Here is a 21,294-nt window from a genome sequence, read left to right on the forward strand (position 1 = left end):
AAAGATGAACATTGAACAACAGTTTTGGAAGTGACATTTGAACACCTCAGTCGCCGGATGTTCTCCACCCTTCCCTTCCCTTCCATTCCCTTCCCTTCCTCCTCTCGGCCGGGTTGGTGTGTCTTCCTTCCGGCTTGCCGAAGAAAGTTAAGGGAGGTTCAGCGGCTACTGGGCTTTAACATAATGGACAGCCAGGGAAGGAAAGTGGTGGTCTGTGACAATGGCACCGGGGTGAGTTTATCACACACTCTCGATCCGTGGCTGTCTTTTAAACAGGGTCTTCATATCGAGAGATTTTCTGAAACAGGAAGTGTTGCTGTCAGCGGCCAAGCTACCCACCCAGCTAATGCTAGCCTGTTAGCTGGCTCATTTTCATTCATACAGACCCGATACGGAAACAGCACCTAGAGGGGGTGTACATGTCAAGATAAAGGATTGATATACAGCTCGGACTATTGCTCGTACAGTGGAATAAACAGACACAATAAACCAGACAAGTAACTGCTCATTTGCTACAAAAGGCAGCTAACTAGCATGCTAACTTAGCATTTAACAGCTGGCTGTCTGGTTTTTACTGTCTGGCTGTCCGTCATTTCAGTGATTTGTTTTGCAAACGATGCAGGATTTGCAGATTCATTATATCTTGTGTACTTATCAAAACAGTATCTTATTTATTGGCATGTAACATTAGGTTTTATATAAGCTAGGCTAGGCCGTGTCAGGTTAAAAAGAGGACAGCCTATGCTTTCCTGTTCAGCAGCTCTAACTTCCCGGATATAAATGTCACCTAACTTGCGGTTAATTAGGTATGTTTGGCCTTGATAATAACACGAAGCATACACTTTTTTTCTCCCATGCATTCCTCACTTATCATCTTTTTATTAAACACATCTTAACTAAGTACAAATATCGTATCTGACAGGTCAACATATACTTGAAAGATTGAAAGGCTTGATTTTCTTTTGCATAGTAGCTACAGTGTAGATATGGCAATGAAAATCTTAAGACCCAGGCTCCAACAATGCAACACCAATACATACAAGACTTAAAACAATAAAACACATGAAAAACATCTATAAAAAATAGTGCAAGAGAATGCTGCAAGACCAATGGGCAAGCAATGCAAAAGAAGTACACTATGAACATGTCAAATCAAATCCAATAAGCCTAATGTTGCAGGGAATTCTGCAAGTGATCAAGTAAATGCAAGAGTTTATAAACATGTACAATAGAATAAGATTAATAAGAACAGAATGTCAAATGAAATACTGTACAGAGGAATAAATACTGCTCATTATAGTTATGAATACATTTGTGAGAGGCAAACAGGTCAATGCTATCTTAATCAAATAATAGATGTGTCATAAGAAATATAGCACAATAGTTCTTATTATAAATCACAGACTCCCAGCCCAGTGTTAGTCATAGCTGCACTACATTGCTGTGGTCCTTTGTCCAAACCCAGCTTGCTGATTTAATAGATTATTGGGCCGGTGAGTTTAGGGGGTTTTCGAGCTGCTGTGGTTTGTTAACAGAACGAGCAGTTTCTAAAATACTCTTTGCTGATCTGTTAATGTGCAGGAATGAATCATTGCACACAGGTAACACTGCTTCTTTCAATGCTAGAGACATCCTTTCTTCGGTGTCAGCAGCAGTCAGAGAGGATGTTCGCTCAGCTTGTAACTGACTAATACGCTTTTTTATTTTTAGATGTGTCTTTTTCAGGAGCATTATGCAAAGCTAGAAAAACCTGCCCTGTGTCTGAGTTAAACTAAGAAGTCAAGAGGAAGTGAAACGAGTCAGAACCACAGCCACATACGGCAACACATTTGTCGAGCACCGTTACTCGCTGTCAAACATCATAGTACACTGTTGAATCTGCAGCTGCTAAACAACACTGAGTTGTTCAGCGTAATTTAACAATTGTCCGCTAAAACTCACCATGAAATAAGACGAGTTATCGTACATACTTTACTGAGAGAATCAGTTTATTTCACTTGTTAGTTCCTTAAACCTCCTTAAACCAAATTCCTTCCCAAGTTCCCAAACTGTGTGTACGTCTAGAAGTGAACCGTAACAAGATAAATACGTTGGTGGATGTTCTTTGGATGTACTCTTTAAACACTGGCAGTTGTTTGGGGAAAAGTCTTTAGTAACATCTTTCTTCTTGATGTTCTGTTTGAGGATACACACATAATATAAAGACAGGAGATGCAGTGATGTTGCAATAACATTAATACTTTTACCATTATTACATTGCAGAGGAAGAATGTGTGAAACTTGCATTTGGGAAAATCCGCTAGGCCTAAGGAACTATGTTAACAATTATATACATATTTTAATCTGCAAAAACAAAGTGTCTTAACTACTCTCTTATTGTGTGTGTCTACGTGTGTGTGTCTAAGTGTGTGTGGCTATCTCTTCCTGGTTCTACAATGATACGCCTCTCTGATGTAACTGTTCTGAGTTACCTGCATGGCCGTCATGTACACAGAAGTGTCTCTGTGGCTGTATATCATCTGATAATTTACTCTTATATTAATGTTATAGATGTAACATCATACTTTATTACTTATGGAACATGTTCTGCCAGTATCTCTCATCCCAACATCCTATATTTATAAATTAACCAAAAATATGGTTAGCCATTGAAAGATCAAATTAAAATCCGTAGATAAACCTTAAAAAATACAGTTATGGATTTCTACCATGAGGCTAAAGCAGACACTGGCCCTAATTGTTCAGACTTATTTCCCCCGAATAGCTAGAGGTTCTGTAATTGCAGAATTTTACAATCTTTGTCCAAATGCTAATTAAGCCCCCTGTTATCAGCAGGATGGCTGTGCCGTTGTCTTGCACAGTTTATCTCTTCAGTACTTAAATGAATTTCCTCACATGATCATGTCTCTCCTTTCAGTTTGTCAAGTGCGGCTTTGCAGGATCCAACTTCCCGGAGCACATCTTCCCTGCGCTTGTTGGGAGGCCCATCATCCGCTCCACAGCCAAAGTTGGGAACATTGAGATCAAGGTACAAACTGATGTGGCCTTGAAAATGTATTGTTTAATTTAACCAGAAAGTCTTGATTTCAAGGGCGAACCCGGTCAGGAAAGCACTGGAAAAACAAGAGTGTGGAATCACAAAGTCAGACTGTCTACTTCCACTCTAAAATATCTTTATATTGAGTCCCATTTAGTTCTGACAACTGCTACACAACAGAGTGAACCCTATTTTGGGGTAAAGCCCAGTTGATTAAGCAGCACAGGGCCAATTTCCCATTCCTTCAGCACGATCCTATCTCTTTTTCCTGTTCTTTCCGAATTATTTTGTTTATTCATTTCTTTTTATAAATCTGCCTTCCTCTTCCTCCATGTTTTGTTCCCCTACGATGAAGTAGAAAGCCCATAAGATGGTAAGTTCAGCTCGGTGCGTGCCTCCTCTTGCCTGCTCTGGAGAGTTGTGTTGTTCTTTGGTCCAGTTTTTCACTCACACAAAGATTCGATTATTTCCCAACCCAACTAGTTTCCGTTGAATTAGAGCGTTTGCCAGATGAGTGGCAGAGGGTCTGATAGATGTACAGCCCTCACATTAATGCACTCCTCTCTCCTGGAGGGAAGTGTTGCAGGAAAGGCTGATGAATCATAAGCCAGCTGTTATCGATGGACTGCTAAAAGAGATTTTGGACCGGTTCCATTTTCAGAGTCTCTGATCTGCTGACAGCTCCACCCCCCACCTCCATCCTGCTGCTATTTAAGGACTGAAATAAATACAGTTTTCAGCACCAAAAAAAATGAAATGTCAGCTGCAGCTAGAACGATTGGTGTTAAATGATAAATGTTGTGTACTTATATGCACTATAGATATTTTTACCTCCCTGTGAAAACATATTTTACACAAGGAATGTCCATTTGACTACATTTACTTTAGTATCTGCGGCTGTTTCACCTTTACTAGTTCAGAGGAAGTGTGGGGGAAGAAGTGTGCATGGCAGACAGCTGGAGGTTAAAGACGGAAGCACATCTGTTTTTCTTTTGACATAAAAAAAAAAAAGCGAGGCCACATGGAGGCAGAGCCTTTGACTGGTACTTTGTTAATGCCAAAGCACACAGGATGAACCCATAAAATGGCTGCCTTCACGAGGCTTTTGATGTCTCCAAGTGGAACGTGGGCTGCTTGACTGTGTGGCTAACACTGAGCGCTAACACTGAGCGCTAACCCAGCCGATGTTTACATTGCCAGGCTGCCTTGCATGCATCTCGTTGAATGGTTCTATAACAAGTGGTTTACTGTAGCTGGAGGGAAACGCAAGTGTTTCCAGGTGCATGGAAAATGATGGCTTGTTGTGCATGCTGGGTAACTGAGTTTTAAAGCTAAAAAGCTCCTTTTGAGAAGGCATTAATAAAGCTGTCGTCATCTGACACATGACTCTGCTTGATGATCCAGTTTCTGTGATTTTATGAGACCAGCTGGCCATGGGGAACACATTCCTGGTTGTATTGCTCTTAACCAATACTCAGTGCTCATTCTTACTCCCAGTGACCCTGAATGATCCGAACTGGCTTTCAGAAGTAGGAAACTCAACTGTAAAATAACTCCTGGTTGACCTCTGCCCTCCCCCTGCAGGACCTGATGGTGGGGGACGAGGCCAGCGAGCTGCGCTCCATGCTGGAGGTCAACTACCCCATGGACAACGGCATCGTCAGGAACTGGGACGACATGAAGCACCTGTGGGACTACACCTTCGGCCCGGAGAAGCTCAACGTCGAGTCCCGAAACTGCAAGATCCTGCTGACCGAACCCCCCATGAACCCCACCAAGAACCGGGAAAAAATCATTGAGGTATTCTTTTTCCTTTTTTTAATATATTTATTGAATTTTCACAGGGTGACACAATCAAGAAGGAGCATGATCCCAATTTGTACCAGCTTTTTTTCCACTTATCCCAAACACAGAACACATTCTCCACACATGCCATACAATAATAAAAAGTATAAATAAATAAATGGCGTCAAAAAAAGTAAAGAAATCCCAAAAATAAAAACATGAATTGAGGTATTTTGACGTTTGATTTAGCGTTTTTGGTGTTTGCGTGCGGCTTATTTTTTTACGGTTGTGTCGAAGGAAAGAAGATAATAAGAATTGAATTTTTGCATGTGTTACTCCGTCAGAAGTCACAGCTGGTTAATGCCATATATTCTCTAACTCTAAAACACTTATTCGATGTAGTTACATTATACATTTGAGAGCTTTTTTTACCTGTACTGCCACATGTACTAAATGTCTTTGTTTTCCTTTACAAACAATTGTACTTACAGTTTTGATGACTTCTCCTACAGGTGATGTTTGAGACCTACCAGTTCTCAGGAGTCTACATTGCTATTCAGGCTGTGCTGACACTCTATGCCCAAGGTAGGAAGACACATGCAAACTGAATCACTTTCCATGTTACAGATGTTTTGCAGGTGTTATACTCCAACAAACCCCTCACTAATACATTAGATTTCCCCTGACCTCAGACTGTGTTATACCTGGTAAATCATTATTAGTTCAGCAGCCCAGAGACAATATGCTTTTCATTTTAACTGTGGAAATATTCACGTGTGTTAATATTGAACTACCACACCTTTGTCAAATAGTTTGTGCAAAGATTTGTTTTATGAGAACACTTGGTTACCAGATATGTTCTTCTCTCTGCCAGAAAGTCTAGACAGTCACATTAACATCACTTTCTAATGTTCCAGTGACACACACGATATTCTGATATCATCTAAAGTGTTCAGATGGCTTAAAGCTCACCTGTGTTGCTTCAGGCCGGATCAGATGAACTCTGAAACTATTTGCACCGACAGTGAAACACAGCCTGTTTCCACACACATACCATTTATCTCTGAGGTTAATACCAACCAGTGAGCTGTTATTAGCAGTAATTGTTACATTCAATGTGTTATCTCTACATGTTTCGTGTGTTTACCCTTCATACACGTAACACGGCTAACAATCAGTAGCCAAAAACACACACTGGATAAAACTCAGACACACCTAGCTTGGTAAGGTTGTAGATTATGAAGTGTGTGTGTGTGTTTGTTTCTCTCAGGCCTTCTGACCGGTGTGGTGGTGGACTCGGGAGACGGTGTGACTCACATCTGTCCCGTGTACGAGGGCTTCAGCCTCCCCCATCTGACGAGACGTCTGGACATCGCAGGCCGGGACATCACCCGCTACCTCATCAAGGTATAGAGGCAGCCATGACAGTCTCTTTTGAGTCAAAGTAGCAAAAAACACAACAAAAACAAATAAGTTAGTCTAGATGTTGTATACTGTAATGTAAATGAATACAAACAATGTGGATTGTGGAAAGACGGTAGTTCTAGGTAATAAGACACAGAAGCGCTGCACCATAATTTCACTTTACGAAGTGGGAACTGACGTCATCTTCTTCGAAAAAAGGAAGGGACAGGGTTTCTATTCTGAGAAAATCTAGTTCTAGGTTAATTAAAGATAGACATTTAAAAGAATATTGCTTCCTGCCTAAAGCTGCGCTGCAGATTGAGAAGTGCAATATCCAAATCACTGCAGAGATATCCGAACCTAAATCTCACACATGGATCCTTTTCATATGCCTTTCTAAAGAAATCTACATTAATGACCAATCTCTCCGACATCGTTAATCGTATCAATATCAGTCAGAAATAATCGCTGTTATTTTGTTCTAATCTTGCTGCCCTATTTCTGACCTTTCTGCTTCTCCTCTCCCGTTACCCTCTCCCTCTCTGGGTGCAGTTGTTGCTGCTGAGGGGCTATGCCTTCAACCACTCTGCAGACTTTGAGACGGTGAGGATGATGAAGGAGAAGCTGTGCTACGTCGGCTACAACATCGAGCAGGAGCAGAAGCTGGCGCTGGAGACCACCGTGCTGGTGGAGTCATACACGGTAAATACTCACATGTTTTCATTTTAAACGTATAAAACACTGTTAAATCTACTTTTGGATTAACATAACATTGGTTTAATGGAAACTGACCGACTAGACACATGAGACAGTGTGTCAGTTGACATGTTTTTGGTCACTTTCAATACCCACAGTGACAGTTTAGGAGAGTTTGTGAGAGCTGATTCACTCCTGCTGAGTTAATAATGTAACCTCATGTTAGTGGTCATCATTTTGAGCACTGCAGACACAATAGGAAGTCTAAAACCAAAATGTAAAACGAGTTGCTGCCCTCACGTGGACAATCTGTGCACTCGTCACTCAGTTTGTAGGGATGGGTACCGAGCCCCGGTTTTAAACGGGGCCCGGTGCTGAATTATTAAACGTACCGTGTACCGTTAAGCTCCGACGTTATCGGTCTTTTTATCGGTACTGGAGACATGTAAAAAATACGTCATATGTATTATTGCTACACAAACATTATATTGCAGTTTTAGTGTCGCCAACTCCGTTTCTAATACGCAAAAAGGCTGCAAAATGAGATCTCTCTCCTCCGTCTGTGTGCGAGGGGGCGGGGCAGTTTACACACACGCAGCTGCTACATGCAGCAACACACACACACACACACACACACACACACACACACACACACACACACACACACACACACACACACACACACACACACACACACACACACACACACACACACACACGGAGGAGATGGCGGAGAGAACGCGCTACGAGGTGTGGTTAACCTTTACCCGTCTCGATGTGGACAATGCTCGTTACCAAAGGTGCAATAAGTGTTTAGCATGTAAGGGCGGTAACACGAGCAATTTGTCTAAACATTTAGCAAAAGTGCTCCACATTCAGACGGAGAAATGCACCGTTTTCTAGTAGCTCTGTAGCCCCATCCACGAGTAACTTTTTCTGTTTACAATTCTGTCATCAGATTATTTAATACTATTTGTTAAAACATTGTTGTTTCTCCAAAAGAACCGATAAAAGTACCGTTAAAAGACCGGATCGATAAGCGGTATCGATAAAAGTAGTAGTACCGTTAAAACCTTAACGATACCCATCCCTACTCAGTTGGCAGCATATAGGACGACAAAGAGCTACAAAAAAATAATATTAGATAGCAAGATCATTTAAATAAAGACAAAAGATATAATTTCAGTCATTTTAATAACTTTTCTACTCTTGGATGACCCTGCTTGTTTTCATGAATGCAGGTCATCTTGCTGAATGTTCACATGTTTCCTGCTGTCAACTATCTAATAAATAACACACACATAAAAGATCAAGATTCAAAATAAAAAAGATAAATAAACTAAACAAAGACTGTATATTACATTACATTACATTGCATTTAGCTGACGCTTTGATCCAAAGCGACTTACAATAAGTGCATTCGACCAGGAAGACACAACCTTGAAGAAAACAGAATCATAAAGTACATCAGGTTTCATAGAGCCAAACATTTCAAGTGCTACTCAACTGGCTATAGATAAGCCAGTCCTTTATTATACAGAGTAGAATAAATGAAACAGAGAAGTCTAATTAAACAAGAATATAACTTACAGTGGTTGCTGCGTCAATAGGTAGTGTCGTCACCCGGTCTAGATGCACACTGTATGAGGATTAAGGGGAGTCAGAAGTGTTTTAATACACTTGTGATGGCAATGGCCGCTAAAAGATGTTGACTTCACTCCAAAAATATAGGGCATTCATATTTTTCATAAACAAATAGCAGCTGTTTTTTATGTAAAACAGCCACATATTTCCACCCCATTGGAATAGTTTATAAGCGAGTTATTTTCATGCACACAGGTTTTAAATAGCAGAAATAATCCCTCCCGAAGGGTTTGTTATTGAAAAGTGTCAGTATTTGTGAAGTAATCAGAACTAATGGGGTAACTAAATCTGCGCTGAGGAGACTACCACATGGCCTCTGTTGGCTCTTTTGGGGACGGGACAGGGCTGCTGACTGATGGCGCATTTCCACTACAGCGCGGTTTAAGCGTGCCGTGTCGGGCCGGCCCGTTTTTGGTTGCGTTTCCACTAGGCGTAGTTCCGGCTAGTGGGCACTTTTGCACAGTTTTCTGGCTCTCCAAAATCAAGGTTCTTTCCGGGCCAACAACCGGGCTGAGTATGCTAAACTAGTGAGAGAATCGCTGGCAAGGGGGCTACAACTACAACAAAATGAACATATTTGACCGTGATTTAATTGTAACACACGTTTCAAAATGATGCCGAAGTAACAACATACTGATACCGGTTGGTAAAAACCATAAATTAATGCTTTGACAAGTCTGCAGACAGACGGCAGGCGAAAAACCTTTTAAAATGCGTGTTTTCTGAATGGAGATTGGCTAAGCTAACGCTGTATATGCTCCGACCGTCCACACTCACAACAACGGCCTACAGACATAAATAAACCAGCGACTGTATTTGCCATGACACAGACAGTCTGTGGTTTGTACTTGTTTAACTTTTGTCTAGTTTCTGAACAGATATGAGGAGCTGTGAGCTCTGAGGGCTAACAGCTAACGGCTGTGTTGGTTTTGTGTTTCGCATTGAAGATGACGTCACGGCTCCGCCTACACTGCGTTACTATAGTTACTGTCCAGTTCCTAAACTGTAATGGAAATGCAGCATAAAGTGAGCCTGGCCTACCAAGGCCTAGCTATACCGTACTAAGCCGTGCAAGTAGGGATGGGTATCTTTAAGGTTTTAACGGTACTACTACTTTTATCGATACCGCTTATCGGTCCGGTCTTTTAGCGGTACTCTTATCGGTTCTTTTGGAGAAAAAAATAAGGTAAACTAACTAAACAAATTGTGAACAAAATTAACATTGCTTTTTATTTAAAATAAATAACAATGTTTTAACAAATCGTATTAAATAATCTGAGGACAGAACTGTAAACAGAATAGCTGAAACTTTAACAAAATGAATAACTCAGTTACCTCTAATCATTAACCCATGTTTGTATCATGTAGTTAACTCCGTGTGTTGCTGCTAGCATACATAACACCTGACGTGGAAACGTTACTCGTGGATGGAGCTACAGAGCTGCTAGAAAGACAGTCGAACCCGGTGCATTCCTCCGTCTGGATGTGGAGCACTTTGATAAATGTTTAGACAAATTGCTCGTGTTACCGCCCTTACATGCTAAACTCTTATTGCACTTTTGGCAACGAGCATCGAGACGGGTAAAGTTTAACCACACCTCGGAGCGCGTTCTCTCCGCCATCTCCTCCGTGTGTGTGTTGCTGCATGTAGCAGCTGCGTGTGTGTAAACTGCCCCGTCCCCTCGCAAGCAGGCGGGGGAGAGAGATCGAAAATACTAAAAATAATCATAGAAGCTTTTTGCAGTCTTTTCGCGTATTAGAAACGGAGTTGGCGACACTAAAACTGCAATATAATGTTTGTGTAGCTATAATACATATGACACATATTTTTTACATGTCTCCAGTACCGATAAAAAGACCGCTAACGTCAGAGCTTAACGGTACCACGGTCTTTAATAATTCAGCACCGGGCCCCGTTTAATACCGGGGCTCGGTACCCATCCCTACGTGCGAGGCCCTGCAGTGGAAATGCGCCATAACTGTTTTCTCTGGGACTCACACACATTTTGGAGGGCAGCGCTCCTCCACCAGCCTTGCTTTTCTTTCCAGGGCCTTTTCCCTGCAGAGGAACCACAGAATCTAAACGCAGGGCCTGCAGTCTGCGTTACGGCACGCCTTACCGAGCATGTTGTGTCTCAGAGCTCACTGACCGTGTGTGTGTTTGGGTTAGTGTAGGCGACGGTGTGTGTGTAGGTGTGTGAACATGGATGTGTAAGTATGGTTTTGTGTGCACGAAACAAGGAGGGCAATGTAACTGTGGCCGAAAGGGCCCTGAACTGAGCGTTACATCATTTCCTGTGCAGCCACTCTGCGGCGGAGGCTTCCTCCCACTGCCCTCGGCTGAATGAAGCCTTTTTACACACACACACACACACACACACACACACACACACACACACACACACACACACACACACACACACACACACACACACACACACACACACACACACCTCAGTTTGGAGCCTCAGGGATTTAACTTGCTGTCCAATATTATCAGAGGATTTCAAACTCGATTAGATACAAGCGGTGTAAATAAGTAGATTTCCTCAAGGACTGTACTTAAGTACAATTCTGAGGTACTTCACATGAGTATCTCCATTTTCTGCTACTTTGTACTTCTAACCCACTACGATTCAGAGGTAAAGCGTGTACTTTTACTCCACTACATTGAGGTAGTACCTTTAGTTACTTATCTGGATGAATGATGTGAAATATAATCAAGTGTTAAATCAGACTTTAGTTCCACCTGGAGTAAATTCACAAGCTACCCTGCAGATAGATATATATATATATTAGTGCTGTCAAAATTATCGCGTTAACAGCGGTAATTAATTTTTTGAATTAATTGCGTTAAAATATTTAACGCATTTAACGCATGTGCAGAATGGCCCGCCCCATACGTGCCACCAGTGGCAGCGCCAGGGTATGGCTGGGGTAGGCTACACCCATACCAAGAAATGGCTGAGCCCCACCATGAAAAATGATGTCAAAGTAAGCAAAATAAAGTCTGCCAACTCGCGCGGAGTAAATTGCACAGACAGCAGTTAGTAAGATTGATTTCAGTAGCCACGGTTTTGAAAACTTTTGTCACGTAGTGATCGTCTTCTCAATAGAACATCTTTGATAACGGCGTGGTGTTGTTGCAGGAAGTCCCGACGGAGAATACTTTTGCTGTAGTACAGGGGTGCACATAACTGGTACGCAGGTTATGTGCGTAATCTGAAATGCGTACCGTCACTTGTGTCACAAAGCGCATTTGCGTACCGACGTACTTGTGAAGCTTTTCCAGAAGGCGGTTAGATCACCGGACGACAGAGTCGGTCTCCGTGTGCACAGACAGGGCTGCTGTTAACGTCGGTCTGTACAACGGAATTGTGCCAAAACTACGCCAACCGGCTGCGGAGGGAGACTCCCCCCCCCCCCCTTCACTGGAGAACTGCGCTAAAACAGCTGATCACAACGTTCACACTCTGTGGTCACGAAGTACTCCACTAGCCGCCGCCGCCCCCCCCCCCCCCTCTGTCGACTTTCCTGAAGTACTCCCCGTTGATAGAAATCAACACGTAATGAATTAAGACCCCACGGTTTGATGATTGATAGGTGTGTGGGTTGTCTTTCATTTTGACACGCAGAATTTTTTTATAATAAACATAGATACTGTATGTTAAATGGATATATCCGCCTTCTTTCCAGTCCCACAACAATGTACATAAATAAATGGCATATTTTGGAAAATAGTTCGAATGGTGATTAATCATGATTTAATTAATTTTTAAGCTGTGATTAATCTGATTAAAAATGTTAATCGTTTAACAGCCCTAATATATATATATATATATATATATATATATATATATATATGTCATTCAAACTAGCTGCATCTTTACCAGCGTTGAGAACACTTTAATGATCAATCATTATAATGAGAACATATTATTTGTATTATTCTGAACTGGACCAATCTGCACAATGACTACTTTTACTTTTGGTACTCTTAAGTATATTTTGATGCTAATACTTTTTTACTTTTATTTGAGTAACCTTTTGAATGCAGGACTTTGACTTGTAACAGAGTATTCCTACACTCTGGTACTTTTAATTAAGTGCACAATCTTAATCCTTCTTCCACCTCTGTTAGATACACACACACATCTTAATAAAGAAGTTCTCTTCCTACATCTCGAACAGCCATAGAGCCGTGTTGTTCCTAATCCTTCCAGTCCAGATTTATGACTCTCTGTTGAGTCATACATTAAATCCTACCTCTTCAGTGGTGTCATTTTCTTTTTTTTCCGTCTCTTTTCATCTCGTTCCTCCCACACACCTCCAGCTGCCAGATGGTCGTCTGATCAAGGTGGGAGGAGAGCGCTTTGAGGCCCCCGAGGCTCTGTTCCAGCCGCACCTCATCAACGTGGAGGGGGTGGGGGTGGCCGAGCTGCTCTTCAACACCATCCATGCCGCGGACATCGACACCAGGTGAGCCAGCAGGAGGGCAACGATACACTACAATGACGATACAAATACATCACTCTGTGTCTGCCCTATTACACATTAACAAGCCCCAGCACGCACACACACACACACACACACACACACACACACACACACACACACACACACACACACACACACACACACACACACACACACACACACACACACACAGAGAGATATATATACAAAATGGTGTCAGTCCAGCTAAGCTACCACTAAAGCAACAGAGGGTTTTAGATATCAAACTAAATATTTATTGCACACCAGAGTTCTGTCTGGAAAGAATATAAATGTATCTTTGGGATATGTAAAGAGTTGAAATGTAGATTTTGAAACCCAAAACATAAATAATTGTTCCTTGCTGTTGGAGTTGAATGAATTGACATAAATCTGCAATGTCTTGAAAGTATATTTTCAACATTTAAAGGCATTTGTATACCAAATAATCTCCACATATTACCTTTCATTCCTTGAGACATTTGTCTTGCATGCCTCCACGTGCCTTGTTGAATTGAAGTAAATGGGGGCTGGCTTTAAAAAACAGAAAGACTTCTCATAGTTTGTCATTCCTTTGTTCACTGTGGAAGCATGCAAGAAAACAGTTCTCCATTAACATAAACAAAAGTCAACTTTATTGTCAATCTTTCAGTTTGTGTGTACAGACGGAGAGATCAAAATACCATTTCCCACAATCCCAAATACAACATTTTTTATTTAAAAAAAAATATATATACACAATCAACAGACACATTTATACATATGCACACATTAAGACACAAATAAAAGCTCAACAATCAATATATACAAAATAACAGTCACTTCTTAGTCTGCTTGTTGTTGGGTGTCTTCCTGTCTCACCCTCCTCCCGTCTCACCCTCTTCCTGCTCTCACCCTCCTCCTGTCTCCCCTCACCAGGTCTGAGTTCTACAAGCACATCGTGCTGTCGGGGGGGTCCACCATGTACCCCGGCCTGCCTAGCCGGCTGGAGAGGGAGCTGAAGCAGCTGTACCTGGAGCGCGTGCTGAAGGGAGACGTGGACAAGCTCTCGGTGAGATATCTACCCTGAGCATCTCGTTTATAACTATACTGTTGACTGTGTGAGGGGTGAGGGTGGAACTTAAAGTAAATGTATTCAAGTAATACCGTTTTTTACCCCACTATTTTATTTACCAATGCTAGTTACCATTTACTTTGCATATTATGATTATTACAAAATATAAATCAACTTAACCCTAACCCTACTCTTCTTAATTAATAAAGAAGTTAAAATGATCTCTTACCTTAAATGGATAACCACATTAATGCATACATTTTCAATAAGTACCCTTACTTTCGGTACTAAGCATACTGCAGTGCCCGTTGACAACATACCTACTCGCTGCTGCAAAAAGTATATTTTGTTATTTATTTAAGGTTTAAGGTTTTTGATGTCTTTTATACATAAACATGTGTCCCCGGTGTGTCCGAAACTAAAACCCTCTCTCTTTTCCTCCGTACCCAAATCTCTAAAAACGGAGCTGATCCAGATTTGCGTCCGTTATGACGTAATATCTGAAATGTGGACCCACGGCCCAATCAGAAACGTTGCTATCAGAAACAATGCCCGACTGTTTTGGACGTAATATGGTCTGTGTTTACATTAGCATCGCTAACACTCAGAGCTAACCTGTACTGGAGAGCATGTGTGTGAAGAAGCAGGAAGTAAAAAGGAACTCACCTTGTGGTATAACCGGCAAGAGAGAAAGCCTTTGAGCTCCAAACTGTTTCAGAGAGAATCCTTGATAATCCATGATATGGCGTTTCATCACGGCAGCATTTAGTTTAGACAGTAGCTGCCGGGTCCCGCATGAGCTCAGACCCCTCCTTTTTTATGTTATCAATTCTTTCTTTTTTTTAAAGCTTTATACCCAAATCAGCACTTTTGAAACAGGAAGTGAAATAGAGGGATATGAGGCATGGCTAGAATGGGTGATCTGTTTTGAGCAAAACACTTCATAGATTTTATATATTTTTATATATCTGAGACCTGTGCTATTGCCTAAAAATAGCATGATAGGTGACCTTTAATATTGAACTTGTAGCATGTCCAAATTGCACCAAATTTGAAACTGAACTGCCTAGGCTCCACCGCAAAACACCCGCCAAGTTTGAAGTAGATCAGATGATTGGCTCCCGAGAAATACCAAAGGACATTCATACCCACAGATGGAGATTGCTTTCTTTATATTTAGTTTTTAATGCTTATACTCTTGTACATCAAGCAAAAGAAGGAAGTTTGCTCTTAACTCAGTATTCCTACACTGATACTATTTTGCTTGATTAAAATAAGTATTTGTTCCACTTGTGGTAGCAGCATTAAGGAAGTTACTGTGATGTGGTTGGAAACGGGTCATACCACATTCATTTTTAGCTCCAATTAGAACAAGTTATTTGTCTCTTGCTTTGCGACCAATGTGATCTAAAAAAGAGTGTCTTATTAAACCTTCCGTTGAGCCAAAGTCTCTCTTTAAGGCTCAGGCGTCTCACTCGGTGTGAATTAGTATTTCCAGCTGATGCTCTGGGTTTGTTTAGGTTGGCCTGGGCGGAGTTTCCCACATGTGAGAGCGCCGTAAAGCTCCACGGGAACACGTTTGAGTTACTTTAGTGTGTAAACGCTGACTGACACCTGACAGTCTGTCCTTTGTCCTGATGAGGTTAGATCCCACACACATAGAGGGTAAAAACAATACACAGTACAAAGTATTAAACACCTTGAATTATGTCCAGTTTTTATAAACCGTGTCAGTCTTTAAGCAAAGTTTCCCTTCATGTTTAGTCTCAATATGGTGCTGTGTGCATAACCGACCACCAGGAGGCGAGAGAGGTTAACTGACATTAATTAAACTCAAACACAGGTCTTTAATAATAACACATGCCGGGTTCACTTCTCAATTATAAATATTTGTTTTGGAGAAATATCCCTTCAGTACATTTCCACTTCAGCATCCCAGAGACGCTGATGATTTTACTCTGAGCTTTTTTGTACACAAAGGTCTGCCGATGACTCATACGTTAAAAGCGAGTCATTATGTGCTCCTCTCTCTGCCCACAACTCCGGTTCTTCTTCTGGTCATTTTGGAGTTAAATCCTTCATATGTAGTTATATTATTCTTACGCATCACATATATGCCATTTAAAGTAACTCAGATCGAGAAAATATTTATACAGCAAAGATTTGAGAGATGGCTGTAAAAAGGTGTGCGATCCACTCTTTCATAGTGACTGTGTTCACTTTTATTATTTTTGGGTTGCAGTGGATGTGACGTACAGACGCGCAATCCATAAAGCATTTTTAAACTGTTGCATATTTTTGATCTTCCAAACACTCAAAATATGTTTAAATACACCGCCTCCGTTTGTAGCTTGCACCTTCTAGCCGTTTGTTTGTTGCTTTAAACTCCAAACAGATTCTGTGTCTTTTAGCCCTATTTGGTGAAAATGTGAGTCTTTTGGAAGATACTGGAATGTTATACGGAAAGGGTGGGTCCACAAGTTTGTATTGATGTTTTTATACTTCTACCGTCTGAAAAATAAATGTCTCACCATGCCAGTAAGTTGTATCTGACATGAAGGGAAAAACATTTAAGGCTGTGTTTGAGCGGAGTATCACTTTGACAACCCAAACTTAAAGGGGACCTATCATGCAAAATGCACTTTTTGATGTCTTTTATATAAAGATGTGTCCCCGGTGTGTCAGGGAACTCACGCAGCGTCAGAAAATAAAACCCTCTCTCTTTTCCTCCGTACCCAAATCTCTAAAAACGGGGCTACGACGGAGCTGATCCAGATTTGCGTCCGATATGACGTAATATCTGAAATGTGGACCCACGGCCCAATCAGAAAGTTGCTATCAGAAACAATGCCCGACTGTTTTGGACGTAATATGGTCGGTGTTTACATTAGCATCGCTAACACTCAGAGCTAACCTGTACTGGAGAGCATGTGTGTGAAGAAGCAGGAAATAAAAAGGAACTCACCTTGTGGTATAACCGGCAAGAGAGAAAGCCTTTGAGCTCCAAACTGTTTCAGAGAGAATCCTTGATGATCCATGATATGGCGTTTCATCACGGCAGTATTTAGTTTAGACCAGTGCTTCTCAAAGTGTGGTCCGCGGACCACTGGTGGTCCGTGAGCGCCCCCTAGTGGTCCGTGAGTATATTGTGAAATGTTACCAATATACTCACGGACCACTAGGGACCACCAATGGAGCAAGCTTAAGTTTCACTTTCGATTGCATGATATAGCCCAGCGCAACACCTTCATCACACATGTTGCCACTTGTTTGTACCATTTTCAGGCGATTTGTAATCTGTTCTAGAAAAATGATGTGTTTTTGGATGTTTGTGGAGTTAGGTGGTCCGCGAGTGTTTTTTTTATTGGTTAAGTGGTCCTTGGTATGAAAAAGTTTGAGAAACACTGGTTTAGACAGTAGCTGCCGGGTCCCGCATGAGCTCAGCCCCCTACTTTTTTATTTTTTAGAAGCTTTATACCCCAAATCAGCACTTTTGAAACAGGAAGTGAAATAGAGGGATATGAGGCATGGCTAGAATGGGTGACCTGTTTGGTATTTTGAGAAAAACACTTCATGGACATGATTTTTATATATTTTTATATATCTGAGACCTATGCTATTGCCTAAAAATAGCATGATAGGTGACCTTTAACTGTTTTGGTTCATTCACACTTGATAGAGACCAAATCTAAGCTCGAAGAGTTTGGATGCTAGCGTTGGATGATTAAAGTGACCCTCAAAGTGAAAAAGCTAATATAAATCCGGATCAACTGGGAGTTTCAATTAGCAGCTTTTTTTTGCTAACATCCGCACTTTATCAACTTTATAAGCTGATAGTTCTTGACATGAATAAAGAACAGCCTAAGCCAGCTTTACATCCCTCCCCCCACAAATCTACTGGCAATGATGCAGCTGGAAGGATTGTGTGTTGATGTCTAAATGTTGTTTCCAAAAATGTCCCTCATTCTGTTAATATCGCCACTTAAAGATTCCCACATCCAAAAACAAGAGGACACGGCAGTAATGCACACACCTTGTTCACCTCAATCGTTTTCTCTGTTTCCAAAGGTTCAGCTATGCACCATTATGTTAGTGGTTTGATTTGACACCGTTAGTTTTGGTCTGCAGGATATCTCTTTATTACACAGGGCTGTAATTTAAGTCTTCATGTCCCGTTGCTTTTTCAGAAATTCAAGATCCGCATCGAGGACCCTCCCAGGCGAAAGCACATGGTGTTCCTGGGCGGAGCCGTGCTGGCCGACATCATGAAGGACAAGGACAACTTCTGGCTGACCCGCGAGGAGTACGAGGAGAAAGGAGTCCGCGTGCTGGAGAAACTCGGAGTCACCGTCAGATAAAGCCCTGAACACATACAAACACACACACACATTCCCCTCGCCCACATCGCAGAGTATATATCTATTTATCCCTCTTCTCCTCTCTATCGGCTCCCCTCAAACATCAGAGGTAACGAGTCGTCTCCTCCTCCTCTCCTGGTTTGGGATTGGCTCACACTTTTCCTCGCAAGCCTCGCAAACCAGATCCATCTTTTACAGATGTACACTGACACCCCACCTTTTACCTGAACTAGAAAACGGTTAATATTTAGCTGGTGCACAACCTGCTTGTTTACCTCCAAAGGGGGTAAAGTGTTAAAGAAAGATTAGTCTCCTTCCCTTGATTAAACCTCAGAGGGTTAATGATGCAAAGTCTCTGTAAAGCGTCTGTAATATCACAATCAGGGTCCACCACAAACAGCCACGGCCGCTTTCAGCATCTGTTCCAGGCGAGCGATCACATTTTTATGTCTGTTTTTTATAAAAAAGATATCACGACTTTTTCGTTCCTCTTCTGGGAGAGGGATCACCATTTTTTGTTTTGCTTTGAATTTATATCTTTTTCATTTGATTTTTTGTGTTGCTGTGCACTACTACCATTGCAAATGGAGTGTATTGTGGTAACAGAAGTTCCCCCATGTTTTATGAAGAATTGATGGTTGATTTTATAAAGGGATGAATACGCAGGAAAGTCCTTGAGCTTGACACCGGGTGTTTGAAGGTACTTTGGGGTATGTGGGCGAGGGTTAGTGATATTTCTTCCTCATCTGACAGCCTCGCCATCGCCTCCTCTCGCTTTAAATCTCGAGCTGAATGATCGGGTGTGAGCAGTTGTAGTAAATATAGCTCCTCACCTGTAGTGTTCCTCTTCAGATCACCTCAGAGCGGAGGCAGCTTGACGATGAAATCGGTTTTAATTTAGCCGCAAACCTGGGAATAGTAAAACGGTATTTTATCGACGTTGAAATACTGTTGAGACTATAATTTAAATCCTCCAGTCTTTCACTCCCAATGGTCGACTGAAGGCACTTCTATTTTGAAAAATGTGTATATTTTATTTTCTTCTTCTTTCCATGAAGGTCTATCCAGTGCCAAGTGCAGTTAATGTTAACTGGATCTGTTTTAATGTCTTTCTTTTGTCACTGTTTTCCTTTTGTTGTTCATAGCATAACTGCCTAACGCTGATTTAAATAAAGAAAAGTGATTTATAAGGACGTTTCTGTGGCAGGTTCTTAAGAAGTAAGTCTTCTGAGTTGTTTGTATAAGCATCAAGGTGCGTTTATTCTACAAAAACTAAAATATTTAGGACCCAAGTTTCATTTTTTTAAAGTCTAACAGAAGTCGAAACCCCTGTTTGTAAAAAGCCGTTAAAAAAATCTAATTTGTTGGCAAAGTTAGGATTTTAAACTCAAATGTAATTAACATGTTTCAGTATTTTATGTAAACATTAATTTCCTATCCCCCTGGAGAATATATATATAATTTAAAAAAAAGTCATGTGTACTGAATTTGGTCCTTATTTTCATTTCCCTTTACATACAGATGTGTTGTTGCCCAGACACCAGCAATCTGACACAGAAAAAAAGCCCAGAAATGAAGAATGAAAGTTTAATAACGTACATTTGGAAATAGTTTTACTTAACAATCCCAAATGAGATATCTTGTATGTCAACAGACCATGTGCTGCAGTTACAAAGCCTTATGAGTACAAGTTTAATAACAAGTCAAATATTGTTATGCAACACAAAATATCACACAAAGCTGTAATGACGCGATCCACTTTCTGACATGCAGCCAGTCGAGCTGTGAGTCATCTTTGGGCTGAAAGAAACGCATCGATTTGGAAAAAAGGGAAAGATCGGTGGGTAACGTTAAGAATCACGAAATAATCTGCAACACAGGAAGGATTTTCAGATCTTCTGCTTCTGTTAAGTGTTCGAGCAAAACAAATACATAACCGGCTCATTAAGATTTAAAGGCAGAATGTGTATCTTTCAAAAGAAATAAACACATTCCTTGTCGCACAAACAAAACATTGCATTCATAAACAATAACAAAGCGCCCTCGCTCGATTTAACATGTCATCTGTTTTGCAGCCTTACTTGGTCTGGTATGTAGTTTATATTGACTAATGCTAGCTAATGTTAGCAAACTCAAGATAAACCTCGCTATTTCACTGGCTGCTATTCAGCAAACGTTGCATAATAAAGTTACTTCATTTACCTTGTATTAGTTGCCTTAGTGGCTGGATGTATATATTTTAATGCATGTGCAGCAGCATTTAAACCTAAAGCTCTGCAACGTGGAAACACTCAAAGTGTTCATTATCATTTCATGAAGCAGAGGTTTGATAGTGATACAGGTTTTAAAGGTGGGCCCGGCTAAAGTAACTGGATGGCCTACCTGCCTGTCAGCCTTCTATCTGTGCACAAACTTATCTCGTGCCCTCATTGGTCATGTGCGCGTTCGTGTGTGTTGGAGGAGGGGCTCTGTAAGGAAGTCTGAAGGAAGAGACAGATCTTTTTCGGCTGCGTACTTTCAAATTCTAGCGCACTCGAGCTGGTTTCTCCATTCGTACCTACCCTACCTTTAAGCAAATGTTCTAAAATCTGAAACAACTAAACATTTTAACATCAAACTGGAGAGGAACAGAGTATGCCGGCTCAGATGATTGGTCGTGCTTTTTACAGCGCTACGGCTTCCACAGGTGACATTTGGTTATGTATTTATTGTCAAAGCATTTAATATATTTATTGCTATCGGGATGTTAAGAGCATTCCATGGAATATAACAAAAAGTGTTTCTGAAATAAATTACATACCCCACCTTTAAATGATGGATTT

The 21,294-nt window shown here is 41.2% G+C and overlaps 1 protein-coding gene across 1 annotated transcript; it reads left to right on the plus strand.

The window, feature by feature from the left end:
* Positions 1–50: 50 nt before the first annotated feature.
* Positions 51–19,662, plus strand: LOC117542328 (actin-related protein 2-B-like). The gene is made up of 9 exons (XM_034209937.1): positions 51–231; positions 2,918–3,028; positions 4,622–4,837; positions 5,335–5,407; positions 6,093–6,229; positions 6,779–6,928; positions 12,900–13,045; positions 13,979–14,111; positions 18,302–19,662. Exons 1-9 carry the CDS (start codon positions 58–60, stop codon positions 18,470–18,472), a joined length of 1,311 nt encoding a protein of 436 aa, XP_034065828.1. The 5' UTR covers positions 51–57; the 3' UTR covers positions 18,473–19,662.
* The last annotated feature ends 1,632 nt before the right edge of the window (positions 19,663–21,294 follow it).

This window comes from Gymnodraco acuticeps, unplaced genomic scaffold (genome assembly GCF_902827175.1).
Source record: "Gymnodraco acuticeps unplaced genomic scaffold, fGymAcu1.1, whole genome shotgun sequence".
NCBI classification, from domain to species: Eukaryota; Metazoa; Chordata; class Actinopteri; order Perciformes; family Bathydraconidae; genus Gymnodraco; species Gymnodraco acuticeps.

What these genes read in the sequence shown, in the direction of transcription:
- LOC117542328 (XM_034209937.1), top strand. Translation starts at nt 58, where the DNA reads ATGTTCTCCACCCTTCCCTTCCCTTCCATTCCCTTCCCTTCCTCCTCT. An exon ending in GCTGACACTCTATGCCCAAG is followed by an intron (nt 5,408 to 6,092) that starts GTAGGAAGACAC and finishes TGTTTCTCTCAG; the next exon opens with GCCTTCTGACCGGTGTGGTG. An exon ending in GAGACGTGGACAAGCTCTCG is followed by an intron (nt 14,112 to 18,301) that starts GTGAGATATCTA and finishes TTGCTTTTTCAG; the next exon opens with AAATTCAAGATCCGCATCGA.